Below are 12427 nucleotides of genomic sequence, written 5' to 3' on the forward strand. Positions count from 1 at the left end.
TCAGGTATGAAATTAGTAGCTAAAAAGGTAGATATAGTTGACGGAAACGAGTATTGGAGCTGACAACTAAACGTTTGAACAGACTCTAAAACGAGAAAAGATAATAAGAAATACCATCTAACTAAAACCTAACTGAAAATCCATTCAGTGATATTCACACGATTGTCTCCCGAGTTCGCCGATTGAAAACGGTCACTAGCCGCAATTTAAATCAAAATACAATTAGCAGTCGACAGCGTGTTGTCATTGATTTAAATGGCCATATTACACGGCCGCAGTAAATTAAAACGAAATTTTCTGGTTAATTGAACATATCGCATTATGGTCAGACATGTAATTGTACCGCGATCAAGTTGTAAAATATGATGTTACGTTTCTTTGTAGAAGTAACGTAACCCGTGAACCTGAAATATCTGCTAGAGCTCGTAACAGAAGAACAATTATTCATGTCGTTGAATGACGCGAAGACAAAGAACCATGACAGAACAATAAAACCACTCTGTACGTATACACTTTATGAATCGTATGCAAATTTTATGGTATTTTATGAATATTATCGTCTTGCGATGCGTTCAGTACCAGCTTTCGATACGTCACTGCTACGTACTGTGCTTCAGCCTACTTCAACAGGACTTTTATCATGGAAACAAGTTCCATTTTCAGCGCCCGCAACAATGTTGTAACTACGTTGCCGTAATGGATATCTACGGCGGCCGATCAAGCGTGAGGAAATAAATAGTAAAACAATACAATAATACGATTTATTGCTGCACGAGGAGAAAGTAACTGGGTTCAAAACGAACAACCAGTTTTTTGTTACTCTGCGGTAACCATTGTAGATGACGGAAATTATTTCTGGTTACGTATAACCGTTATTAGTAACAGAGATTATTTCTGCTCACTAATAATCGATAGAAATTGTTATCTTAATAGTACTCGAGCAACGTAACCGAATTTTTAAACGACAACAAATGAGCATGTTCTAGTCAAATTTCAAAACTCATACGAAGAGTATGTAAAGTGAAGCGAAAATGATAGTAGAACTGGAAAGAGGGACGATTCTACGTAAAGGAATAGGTCGAAGGAAAAAAAAAAGGAAACTGTTTCATGGAATGCTCCGTTTTTTTCTAAAAAATCGAGTTTGCAAAGTCAACCAGATCACAGGTACACGCATAAGATCAACAGGAATAAAGTTATTCTACTTTAAGAGAAAAATAAAACCTGTAAAATAACATTTTCTTGTACGAAACTTCATCTCTAAATAAACCAAGGTTATACTTTCTGGAAATGAAGCTTCGTACAAAAGATAAGAATCATTTTATATTTTCGACTTCCTTTTTAAGATAACCTTCTGTTAGTTGTACCGTCCCTATTATAATCGTTTATCAGCTAATTAAGTGTACTCATTGAATCCTCAAACTTCATTTTCTTCAAAACAAAACCCCAAAATGAAAAATATTATTTTTTTACTTCCACCTACATTTCCACCCGCCACCCTCCATGCAATTCAGTATTAAAATTGTTTTTATGATAATTATAGCACGCGATTAAAAAAAAGCACTGTTCCCACGTACCATAATTATACCGTTCTATTGTTAGAGAACGAGTTATCACGTAAATTGAGATCGCGCAACAACGATGGTAAGATTGAACGCCTGGTACCAAAGCTGAAACCACCTGTCGACAATTTTCTGATGCTTGTCTCGGTACGAGAGGACATATGTAACATTATGCTACAGCTATCCTAAATGTACAAGAAGTGGCGTGTTCGTGTATGCTAATCGGCACGAGACATACACATAACCTTCGCCCGTACTCGTGAAGTAAAAAGTATAATAGTTCTCCGGTCCACATGCAGCGCATGTTTTATCTAGAGGTTTTATCTACGAGCAACGTACGAATTGCTTCGCAAATTCTACGCACACGTCGCGTGCGCATTACAATTAAAAAAGGGCATCAGGTCGGCACGCTTTCCAAAGATGTAATTTACGGCTCGTCACGGATCCATCGTTACCCTTTTTTTTTTACACGTTGTGAAATGCAAATTTTTCGTCAAATAACGTAACGATCTCACTTTTCTTTTACTCTCAGTTTGCTTTGTTAATAAATTATCCGCATACCTTCATCATTTTTGATTATGCATGTTATTATTCAAATTGTACTTCGTTCTGTTTGAACAGGAAGTTCATATATCAAAAGCGCACTCTGTACGAGGCATTGTAAACTTGCAGTACAAATGAGTTACCTTCGGTAGTTAACAGATTGCAGGTTGCTAATGAATCTTTTCCTCGAAATTAAAAAAACATCTTGTTTTTCAATTAACATAAAATCTATAGCAATATTAAACTCGATTGATTTCCAATTTTTGTTCTTAAATAGTCGAATTTTTCAATTCTTATTTTTTAGTTTAAACGATGGGCTTTCCGATTTCTCAACTACCAAATTTTGTAATTCTTTAATTCTAAATTTATTTCCCTATTTTATAATTTTTAAAGTTTTTATTCCGAATTTATTTCCTATTTTTCAATTTTTTAATTTCTTAATTTTCGAATTTCCGATAATGTATAAATAATTATGCGTTGGTCACCCTTTGCGTGATAATAATACGATACATGGTGAAAGTAAAAGTAACGCAATCAAAACTTACCTTATTGATGCGTTGTCCTTGTGCTTGCCGATGAAGAAGGTTGTCACGCCATCGGCCATCTGATTTGCCCACGGTGGTTTGACCCAGATCAGGTGCTTCAAATGACCAGCATACGCAGCAGGTAAAATCCAGTTCTCGATGCTAATTTCACTATTAAAAACATGCAATTTCAAATTTCAAAGGTGACCGAAAGGAAGGAAATTAACGTCGACGACTTCTTATATCAATATAAGTTGTCTATAGTAATATAGGTTGTTTTCGGTAAAATTATGCCGCCATACTTACTAATAAGTATTACGTGTTATATATAAGTATTATTATATATAACAATAAGTAGAAATATCAATGTATATATGTTCATTTTCGATAAATTACACAAATGACTAGACGTGCAATTAAACAAATGAATTGTGAATATGATTAAAAAAATTTATTAACAATCTTTTGTATACGTAAATAATCTTTTTCCAGTACCTAAACAATTGATTCTTATCCCATACGGTGTCCGCCAGCATCATTTTTGGTATAAGCATATCGGGATGCGAATCTAAATGCACGAATACGTTTCCTTCGAAAGGAAGATGCTTCGAGCCCAAACATCGATAAACGAACGGCAGAACCTGATAAAACAATGACAGAATGTTACACTAATTCAAAATTTCTGTGATAGCTTTGTCTTTGATTTCCAGCACTTTTAATCACGTGACCGATTCGTCATTGGTTATTGCGACGCTTGCAGCGCCCCTGGCGTACTGACCGTGAAATTTTTAGACAGAGCAAGTTGCGATGTAAACAAACTGAGAAAATGTTGATCGTTCGAAAAACTCACCTCGTTGTGGTCTTCAACCACATAAATCGGAACTCTTTTAAAATACTTCCTAGAAAACGACATATTCTATAACCGACGCTAAATATATACGACCGAGCACTACGAAAAACAATTACGATAGATTTAGTAATTAACACCATACGACACTCGCGAACGCGATTAAGAGACTCCTTCACGCGAAAGCACGTGGTAACCGACTGAATACTAGGCGGGCTGCTCAAACGATTATTTTGCGAATAAAGGACGGACGCAACAAGCGCGTACCCCAAATTCTCACGAGACGAGTTTCGTAAGGTGTTTTTTTTTTCTTTTCGTTCCCCATAAAGAAACGCCTTAGAAACCTGATCCCCCTAACTCACAACCGGCACATAACATTCGAATAAATAAAATCATTCCAGATTTTTTTATACTACCGACAATGTATAAAATACGACTCGAAAATAACATGCATGCGTATTTACTACATTTTAACATTATTCTATATAATTTTCTAAGTCAAAAACCAAAAAATGATTATACTTGAATTTTTCGCAAAGAGAGCAAATATAATTTCGAAAAATTACATAAATATTTAAATCGAGTGATTTTTCATAAAGGAATAATATAGTCTATGTACAGTTTATACAGAACATATATATTACACGTATATGATTTTAATAATATTAGTTTATATTAACTAAAACTAGTTTGGACTTTTATATATCCAAATATTCAAAACGTGTATTTTATACAAATTTTTATTACAAAATAATGCAATTTTTATTACAAAATAATGATTTCCGAAATTAATGACTTTCAACAACCTTTACGCAGACTTTCCCATTTTTCTTTTTGCTTAATCCTCATATTTCATTGAATTGCAAAGCATTTCTGATTTATAAAGTTCTAAATGTAATCGATCTGTATCTGCTCTTAATGATAATAAAAACTGATCAATTTCCCTCTCATTTATATTTGTATTTGGAGGATTGTAAAAATTATCCAACGAATGATTAGGAATGATGGTACACTCTTCCATCTGAGTAGTATAAGGAACACTAGACTTGTAATTATAATACGGAGTATAATACTGAACACTCGCAGGTTTGTCTTGTTTCTGTCGTAAATAATTAATGTTAGTAGCATTGGTTGAATACCTTTGGGATATATCTTTTGTTAAAAGTGTGGGAATAAAACTATGTGATCTGTTGTTTTGACTTTCGCAATGCTCATTGTCAACATACGATTCTTGAGAAACAGTTTGATTATTTCCAATATGTGAGTGTGATTTTACTGAAAATGAATTTAAACAATTTGACATGAACTTTGATGATGAATCTAATCGACTCCAAGAGTTGGATTGTTTTTCATATGCATTAATATTATCAGACAATCTATCAACTTCTTTATATGACGTATTTAAATGATGTGTTATCACTTCACGAGGAAATTGGTGGTTATCTTTAAATGTATTATTTCCTTGTTCTTCAATGTTCTTCCACTTGCAAGAATTACTTTTAGCATTTACTTTCCTATTATATTTATGTTTTCTATTGTTACCATTTTCACTGAAAAAGGTGCTCGACGTACTGCTATATAAATTACAATTTTCATGATATATAAATTCTTGTATTTTAGTAGAATCATGTAAATCTGACTTAGTTGGTATGGAATTAGTAACATTGTCAAAACTATTGTCGCTACTTATTTTATTCATGTTATCCTCACTAACAATTACATCATCTATTCCAATAGCAACATTTATGTTTTGATTATTAAGTGATTGGATATCCAAACCATTATCTTTTAAATCAATTTCATTTTTATCTTGATTATTGTTATGAACTTGTTTTAATGACTGATGTTGCTGTTCTGTAGATTGAGTTTTATCCGAGTCATTGTTTCGTAATTCATTTTGTATTGTTATCAACACTTCATCAAATGACGTCATTTTTTGAGCTTTCAATTTTTTTATAATATTACATTTTTCTGTTTCACTAATGAATGTCGCCATATTTAATATTTTCAATAACTTTTCTCTGGGATAAGGGTCTGAATGTAAGTATCGCAATGCATTAAGATAATTTTCTAAATCAAAGTTCAGAACCATAAGCTTTGGCATATAAGAATCTAGTTTAACAGGATATGGAAAATATGCATTAAATGTTTCCCCAGGTTTTCGATGAGCACTTTTAAAACATTCTATTTCTTTGTACACATCTAGTATACTTTCATCACCAGACTGTGAAGAATACAAATAAGTATCATTTATTTCTTTTTCGTCTCGTACGTCTGGATAAACCCTTAAAAATGCTTGTTTTTGCATAGTGTAAAATACTTTGAGCATTTCAATATGTTCTTGATATATAAGTTTTTCAATGGATTCTGTCATAGATTCCATTGTATCATTTAATAATTTTATTTCAAAATCAAGTTTCTGTTTCCAAGCATAAGCTTTTTGCAATAGTGTTTTCTCATCGTTTAGATCCAATTCATTATCAAGTTTACTAAAATTTTGTGCGTATTCTAAAAGGCAAGAATTCAATTCATTTAGAAAGGTATCTGCACTGTCTTGAATTTCATCTGATATTACAATATCTGTAATTTCATTATTTTTCTCCGCGCAATGATTTTCTTGTATTTTATCTAATACATTTTCAATAACCGTATTATCAGTATGTAAATTAGCATTCGCATAATCAGTGCAAAAAGAATTTTCTTCTGTATCTTTACTATGATATTTATATCCTGTATGTTGAATAATTATATCAATATCAGAACTAGATGAACTATCTTCTTCAATATCTGATAAATCAACTTCGAATTTCGTGTTTTCATTATTTTTTTGCCAATTAGAGAGATTTTCTGAGAGGTCTAATGAAAATGTGAATATAACTGGTGATTTAGATAAAGTGTAAAACTCTGTAGTTGTAATGTTCTTCTCATCTTCCATAATATTTGGCAATTCATTCATTACACCTCTATTTTTCACAAACAAAGAACTAATTTCTATCTTATTTTGTAAATTAAGTATATTTCTTAAATGAAAAATATCATTTTTTTGACGAAAATTAGTATCACATATAATTATATCATTCTTCGCTTCTTCGTCTTTAGAAAATTTTGTATTGTTTGCATCTTCTTTATTTATCTCGCCTGCTTTCTCTTCTATCTGAACTTCTGACTTTACATTATTCTCTAGCTCTACATCATTATCAGTCATTGATAAATTACTCATAACTTTAGTTATAGGTTTAATAACATCGATTTGATTTTCATCAGTAACGTTAGATTTAGCATAAAACTTTTCAAATTTTGAACTGGGTGTATCCCAAATGTCTGGATATTTTGATGGAAGTTTCAAAATATAAAAATGTTTACCTCCTACAAAGGCTAATAATCGTTGCAATGTCTCAAGCTCATTTTTTGCAATTATCGTTATAGAAATTCCATGAGACCCGTAACGTCCAGCTCTCCCTATTCGATGCAAATATGTTGGTGCATCCACAGGTAAATCAAGATTTACAACTAAATTCACATTGTCTGCATCTATACCTCTTGCAGTTAAATCAGTCGTTACCATTATTCTGCATTCGAAAGATTTCAATTTATTGATTGCTTTGAGTCTTTTATTCATATCTTGATTTCCAGCTATGTAAGTTGCAGGAAAACCCATCGAGTTAATCCTGTTGCAGACAGATTCAGCTCTACGAAAAAGATGTTTATTTTAAACATTGATCGTGTTAGAATATTGTGCACAATTTTTTGACAAGATGTAAGTAGCTAATCTTACCTAGTTTGATAATTTGAAAAAACTAAACTTTGTTTAAATGGAATTTCGCTAAATATTTTCATTAATTCATCTACTTTTATTTGAACCTGAAATATAATATTGTTGCATGTATACTAGAAAATCTTACAATACAAGATAGTCAATAGCTGTATAGAAATGGGATCAAGATAATATCAAATCAAGATGAGTTCAATACATATACTTATAAGTACCTTAGTTAAGTATATTTAAAGACATTAATTATTTTAAAAATTATTCATAAAGTTTGTAAACTACTCAAACACATTCGAACATATTTACAACATACTTGATCCCATCACTCTATCTACATATATATATGGTTATAAAAGACCATAACAGTTATGTCAAACCTGTCTCATAGGATTTGGATGAGAAGAAACTACTGTAACAAACTGTCTAAGACCAATTAGAATTGGTTCATTATTATCAGAAGACACTGGCACTGGAGAGCACATATATGTCTGTAAAAACATTTCTAAATCTCCTGGATAAGTGGCACTTGATGCTATAACTTGTTTACTTAGTGGCAATTTTGAAAATATATAACTGAAAATAAAATGTATTATGAATAATTTTTCTTTATTTTTAACAATCTCAATATAAATCTTGTTAATATACTAACTTAATGTCTTTCTGGAAACTGATTTCCATTAATTTGTCTGCTTCATCAAGAACAAATAATCTAACATGATCAACCTTCAAAAACCCTTTGTCAATTAAATGTTTAATTCTGCCTGGAGCGCCAACAGCAATGTGACAATTACTTAACTTCTTTTTATCACTATCTATAGCTATCCCTCCTATGAACACTTCAACTTTCAAGCCTACAATGGTAAAATAATTTTAAGTCACAATTCCAACAGATTAACGAACAAAAATGTTTGGTTACCTTTAAATGAAAAACTAACCTTTTATCTCACAACCTACGCATGAAAAAACTTGTGCAATTTGTACAGCGATTTCTCTAGTAGGTGCTAATATTAGTACCTGTACAGATGATACTTGTACATCAATCATTTCAAGCGCTATTATACAAAATACTAAAGTTTTACCAGTCCCTGACTTAGCTCGCACTATTAAATCTGTAATTATAACATGTATTTATGTTGCAAAATATAAAAAATATAAATGGAATCCGATATAAGATAATGATATAAATTTAGATACCAAAACCACATCTTCCTAATGGAATTGCTTCTAATTGTATAGGTGAAGGCCTCTGGAAACCGCAAGCAGATAATCCATCCAAAATTGCTTGAGAAAATCCCATTTGAAAAAATGTAACATCTTCCTGTACTCTAATATCCTCTGTCCGGGATTTTTTATTTATATCGTGTGCAATAATATGAGACATTCTTCAATATTTTTTCCTATAATATAATTATAAAAATACTACTTTAGAATCCATTTTGTTATAGCAATTAAACAGGTTTATTAATATAACATTAACCTCCTTGTACGTCAAAAATTAAGGTTATTTTTTTATATCTTTCGTTCTAACACAAAATTTATGTATCGTTAATACTTAACGAAAATATAACGAACGTAGAGAACGTATGAATACGTTTGAACATTATCGATATTCAACCATGCATAACAGCTATATTTTTATTCCTTTGTGTACACTCGTACACATAACATTAAATTCGTTGTTTTCATTTGTACACAACATTAAGCTACAAGAAACTATTCATATACGTAACGTTTTTGGTAGGTTAGTTTTTATTTGAAATACGTTTGTTATTGTTTATGAGTTTTATTTACTGTTCGTGTAAATTAAATTTAAAGAGCTATTCAGACGATCAATATATATTGTCAATGCTTCAAGATCTTTCAATATTATTCTTAATACATATTAGTCACCTAAGAGTCGCGTATAATAACGTTTAAAGTCTCTGAGAGTAGACAATCTACGTCTATCGATCGTGACCGATTTATTATCTTATTTGTTACTACTTTAACCATTCTCCAATCAGAATTTAATGCTTTCTTTCGGATTATCGATAAAAGAAATATCGATAATTTTCGATAACCAAAAATATTATAGACTATGTACTATCGATATTATTCCACCATCAGAAACATTTCTAGCGTACGCTTCACTATATACCCAGTATTAATGGTGAATCTATAGTCAGGACAAATGTAAATAATGATTAATTTAATATAAGGATTGTTAAAACTCAATATAGAATTACATTTTAAATATTTTCTTAAGTTCTTAAACATGGGGCGCCGTTCAATAAATACCACGAAAAGTGGGAAATACATGAATCCCACTGATCAAGCACGTTAGTAAATAACATAACCAAACAATTTGTTTTATTTTAAAGCTATAAATTTACTAATTATAACTTACTGTTCTTTGAATGATATTTTAGGTAAAGAAGCACGTAAAAAGGAACTAAAGAAAAATAAAAAACAGAGACAATTAGTACGTGCTGCTGTTTTAAAGGGCAAAGATCCCGCTCAGATTATTGAAGAAATGGAGAAAATAGATCAAATGGGTTAGTATAATATTTGAAATATTTTTAATAATTATATACAATGTTACAAATATCATAATATACACATATGTATATTGTTTAGAATACAATGTTATGCAGCCTCCACCTCTTAATGAAAAAGTTTTGAAAGATAAACGGAAAAAACTAAAGGAGACCCTAGACCGTGTCTTAAAAATGTATGTAAGTACTTCCACTATGTAATAATTATATAAATTTCCGTTAAAAATAATTGGTAAGATTACGATACTGATAATTCAGATAACCAAGCGTATCATATGCATGTTTGTGTGTGTGTGTGTGTGTGTGTGTGTATAAGTTTTTTTCTCCTTTGCCCATTTGTCCAGGCAAAAGATGATCAAGAAAAATGGGCTGAATTAAAAGAGCAGTTAATACAATACGAACGGAGAAGAATAGATTTAGTTTCTTATTTTGAAGCTGTAAGACATGCACAACAAGTACAAGTTGATGAAATTCCATTACCATCAGCTGGTAATGACATATCCCGAATATACTCAGGTATATATTGATATTTATAATATTATTTACAATGTAATATTTCATTTATTTCAAGTACTATATGTTTTTCTCTTTTTTTTTTTCAGGTTCTTTAACTTCGCAAATACCTTTACCAGATATGCCACAACCACCAGCGCACATGTATCCTCCTCATCCACATTACATACCACAGCATCATCCCCTTATGAATATACCAATACCACCCAGTATTTTAAAGAAAACAAGTGCATATGCAACGTCTTCCTCTATACCGACTTTAGCTCCCAATAAAGAACCACCTGGAGTGCCACCTTATCCTCCTCCCGATTTATCAAGCGATGACGAAGACATGCCAGAAAAAGTAATGCTTGAATATAGTAATAATTATTTAATAAGTATTTATTTCGTACCTTTATCTATGTTATTAAGCGATGATATAATAATATATAGGTCAAAGAACCAACACTAAAATCAAGAACAATTCGATTTGCGGATGACAAAGAAGACAAACAGGACTCAGACAATAAAGATAAAGATGCAGACAAAGAAAAAGAAAAGGAAAGAGATATGTCTAAAGTGAAACCAACAACTCTACAACAGAAAATGTTAGCTATGGCAGGACAAGATATTGATCAATTTATGCGTGAAATGGAAGTTGTTCATAAAAAGAGAGAAACTGAACGAGCTCAAGATTTGAATGCTCGATTATCACTATTAGAAGCAGAAAATGAATCTAATTCAAAGTCTAATAATAAGTCTGGTAATAATAAAACAGAAGAGGAAGATTTGGAACCTCCAGGGGCATCGGATCATTCATCAAACCATAATCAGCACACATCAAGCCACTCTCATTCTCAGCATACACAACCTCACACAATGCCGCCTATGGGGTTACCTCCACCTCCTTTAATGTACAGACCTCCACCACCACCATTACATTTAAGGATGCCTCCGCCACCGCCACCTCGTATCGGACTTAGATTACCTCCAGGTAAGCATATTGCATACTATACATTATCAGTAATGTTTCATCACATATTTGCTGTGACAACTTCGTTTTTAGGTTAGTAGTATATAAAAAGAATGGTTTTCAAATAGTTCATAATACTAAATAGTAATAATATATATTTTTGCATACGAGTTTAATATTTAATTATATTAATTTGACATTTCAACATTATAATGATTTCAAATTGTTTTCCACAATGTCATGTCCTTTTTAGCTGTGTCATTGTTGCAGCAAATAATATTAATCATTGACAAAAAAAACAGATAATCATTTATGTTACAGTGTATCAATTAATTACATATTTAATATTTTTTAGTAGAAACAAAAGTTGATAGATGATTTTTAAAATCGAGGAGAACTATATTTTCTTTTGTTATTGGATACTAGAAAATTAAGAAAAATTCACTGTGTTTAGGTCCACCACCAGGAATGCCAAGAATGTTGAGGCCTGGTCCACCAAGTATGCCTAGAATGCCTCCCCCACAAATGCAAATGCCAAATTTATCAAATATGACAAATATAGGAAATCCTCAGATGCAGACACAGTCTGGTACAGGATCGCAACCTAAGACTCCTAATGTTCTTTCTGCTGCACCGCAATTAATTAATCGAAAGGATAAAGATGGAAAAAGTACTACAACTATTGAAGCGAAACCACAAATTAGAAATTTAGCAGCTGATGTTACAAGATTTTTGCCTACCTCACTTCGCGTTAAAAGAGACGATAAGAAAAAGTCAAGCACCCTATTAAGACTTTCAGAAAGGATACCAGAAACGCAACCAGTGCGAACTACTCAACCTAAAACTAAAGATGATGCATATATGCAGTTTATGCAAGAAATGGAAGGATTACTTTAATTTAATTTGCATTTCATTGTAATACAATTTTATTCAAATAGCATAAAATGAAATCTTGTAAAATATATTATGACTATTATTCCTATAATTGAAAGAGACTAACTAATATATATGTATATATATATACCCTTTGAACAAGCCATTTTAATAATTAGTATTTAAATATTGCCTATTTAACATTCAATTATAATAAAAAATTACGAGTTAACATTTTTAATGGTATATAATGTTCTAATGTTTTGTGTTAGTAAGTTACGAATATTTTTACATTATTTGCACTAAAATATAA

At 31.3% G+C, this 12427-nt stretch overlaps 3 protein-coding genes across 3 annotated transcripts in view; 1 reads left to right on the plus strand and 2 right to left on the minus strand.

Moving 5' to 3' along the window:
• Nucleotides 1-3849, minus strand: part of Mesr6 (misexpression suppressor of ras 6) — a 906227-nt gene extending 902378 nt beyond the window's left edge. Inside the window, exons 1-3 of the mRNA XM_076894572.1 lie at nucleotides 3477-3849; nucleotides 3122-3267; nucleotides 2648-2797 (exon numbers count right to left, since the gene is read on the minus strand). Coding sequence (XP_076750687.1) covers nucleotides 2648-2797; nucleotides 3122-3267; nucleotides 3477-3539 — 359 coding nt within the window. The 5' untranslated portion in view covers nucleotides 3540-3849. The remainder of the gene's footprint in view (nucleotides 1-2647; nucleotides 2798-3121; nucleotides 3268-3476) is intronic.
• Nucleotides 3850-4169: 320 nt separating this feature from the next.
• Nucleotides 4170-8863, minus strand: LOC143422948 (uncharacterized). Its single transcript, XM_076893939.1, has 7 exons — nucleotides 8720-8863; nucleotides 8437-8639; nucleotides 8178-8351; nucleotides 7892-8093; nucleotides 7620-7815; nucleotides 7249-7334; nucleotides 4170-7162 (listed from the first exon to the last, which is right to left on the minus strand). Exons 2-7 carry the CDS (start codon nucleotides 8621-8623, stop codon nucleotides 4312-4314), a joined length of 3696 nt encoding a protein of 1231 aa, XP_076750054.1. The 5' UTR covers nucleotides 8624-8639; nucleotides 8720-8863; the 3' UTR covers nucleotides 4170-4311.
• A 503-nt stretch (nucleotides 8864-9366) lies between these two features.
• LOC143423308 (uncharacterized) lies at nucleotides 9367-12340 on the plus strand. The gene is made up of 8 exons (XM_076894550.1): nucleotides 9367-9414; nucleotides 9488-9560; nucleotides 9651-9776; nucleotides 9859-9956; nucleotides 10121-10292; nucleotides 10379-10632; nucleotides 10722-11262; nucleotides 11696-12340. Exons 2-8 carry the CDS (start codon nucleotides 9497-9499, stop codon nucleotides 12136-12138), a joined length of 1698 nt encoding a protein of 565 aa, XP_076750665.1. The 5' UTR covers nucleotides 9367-9414; nucleotides 9488-9496; the 3' UTR covers nucleotides 12139-12340.
• The last annotated feature ends 87 nt before the right edge of the window (nucleotides 12341-12427 follow it).

This window comes from Xylocopa sonorina, chromosome 4 (genome assembly GCF_050948175.1).
Source record: "Xylocopa sonorina isolate GNS202 chromosome 4, iyXylSono1_principal, whole genome shotgun sequence".
NCBI lineage: Eukaryota > Metazoa > Arthropoda > Insecta > Hymenoptera > Apidae > Xylocopa > Xylocopa sonorina.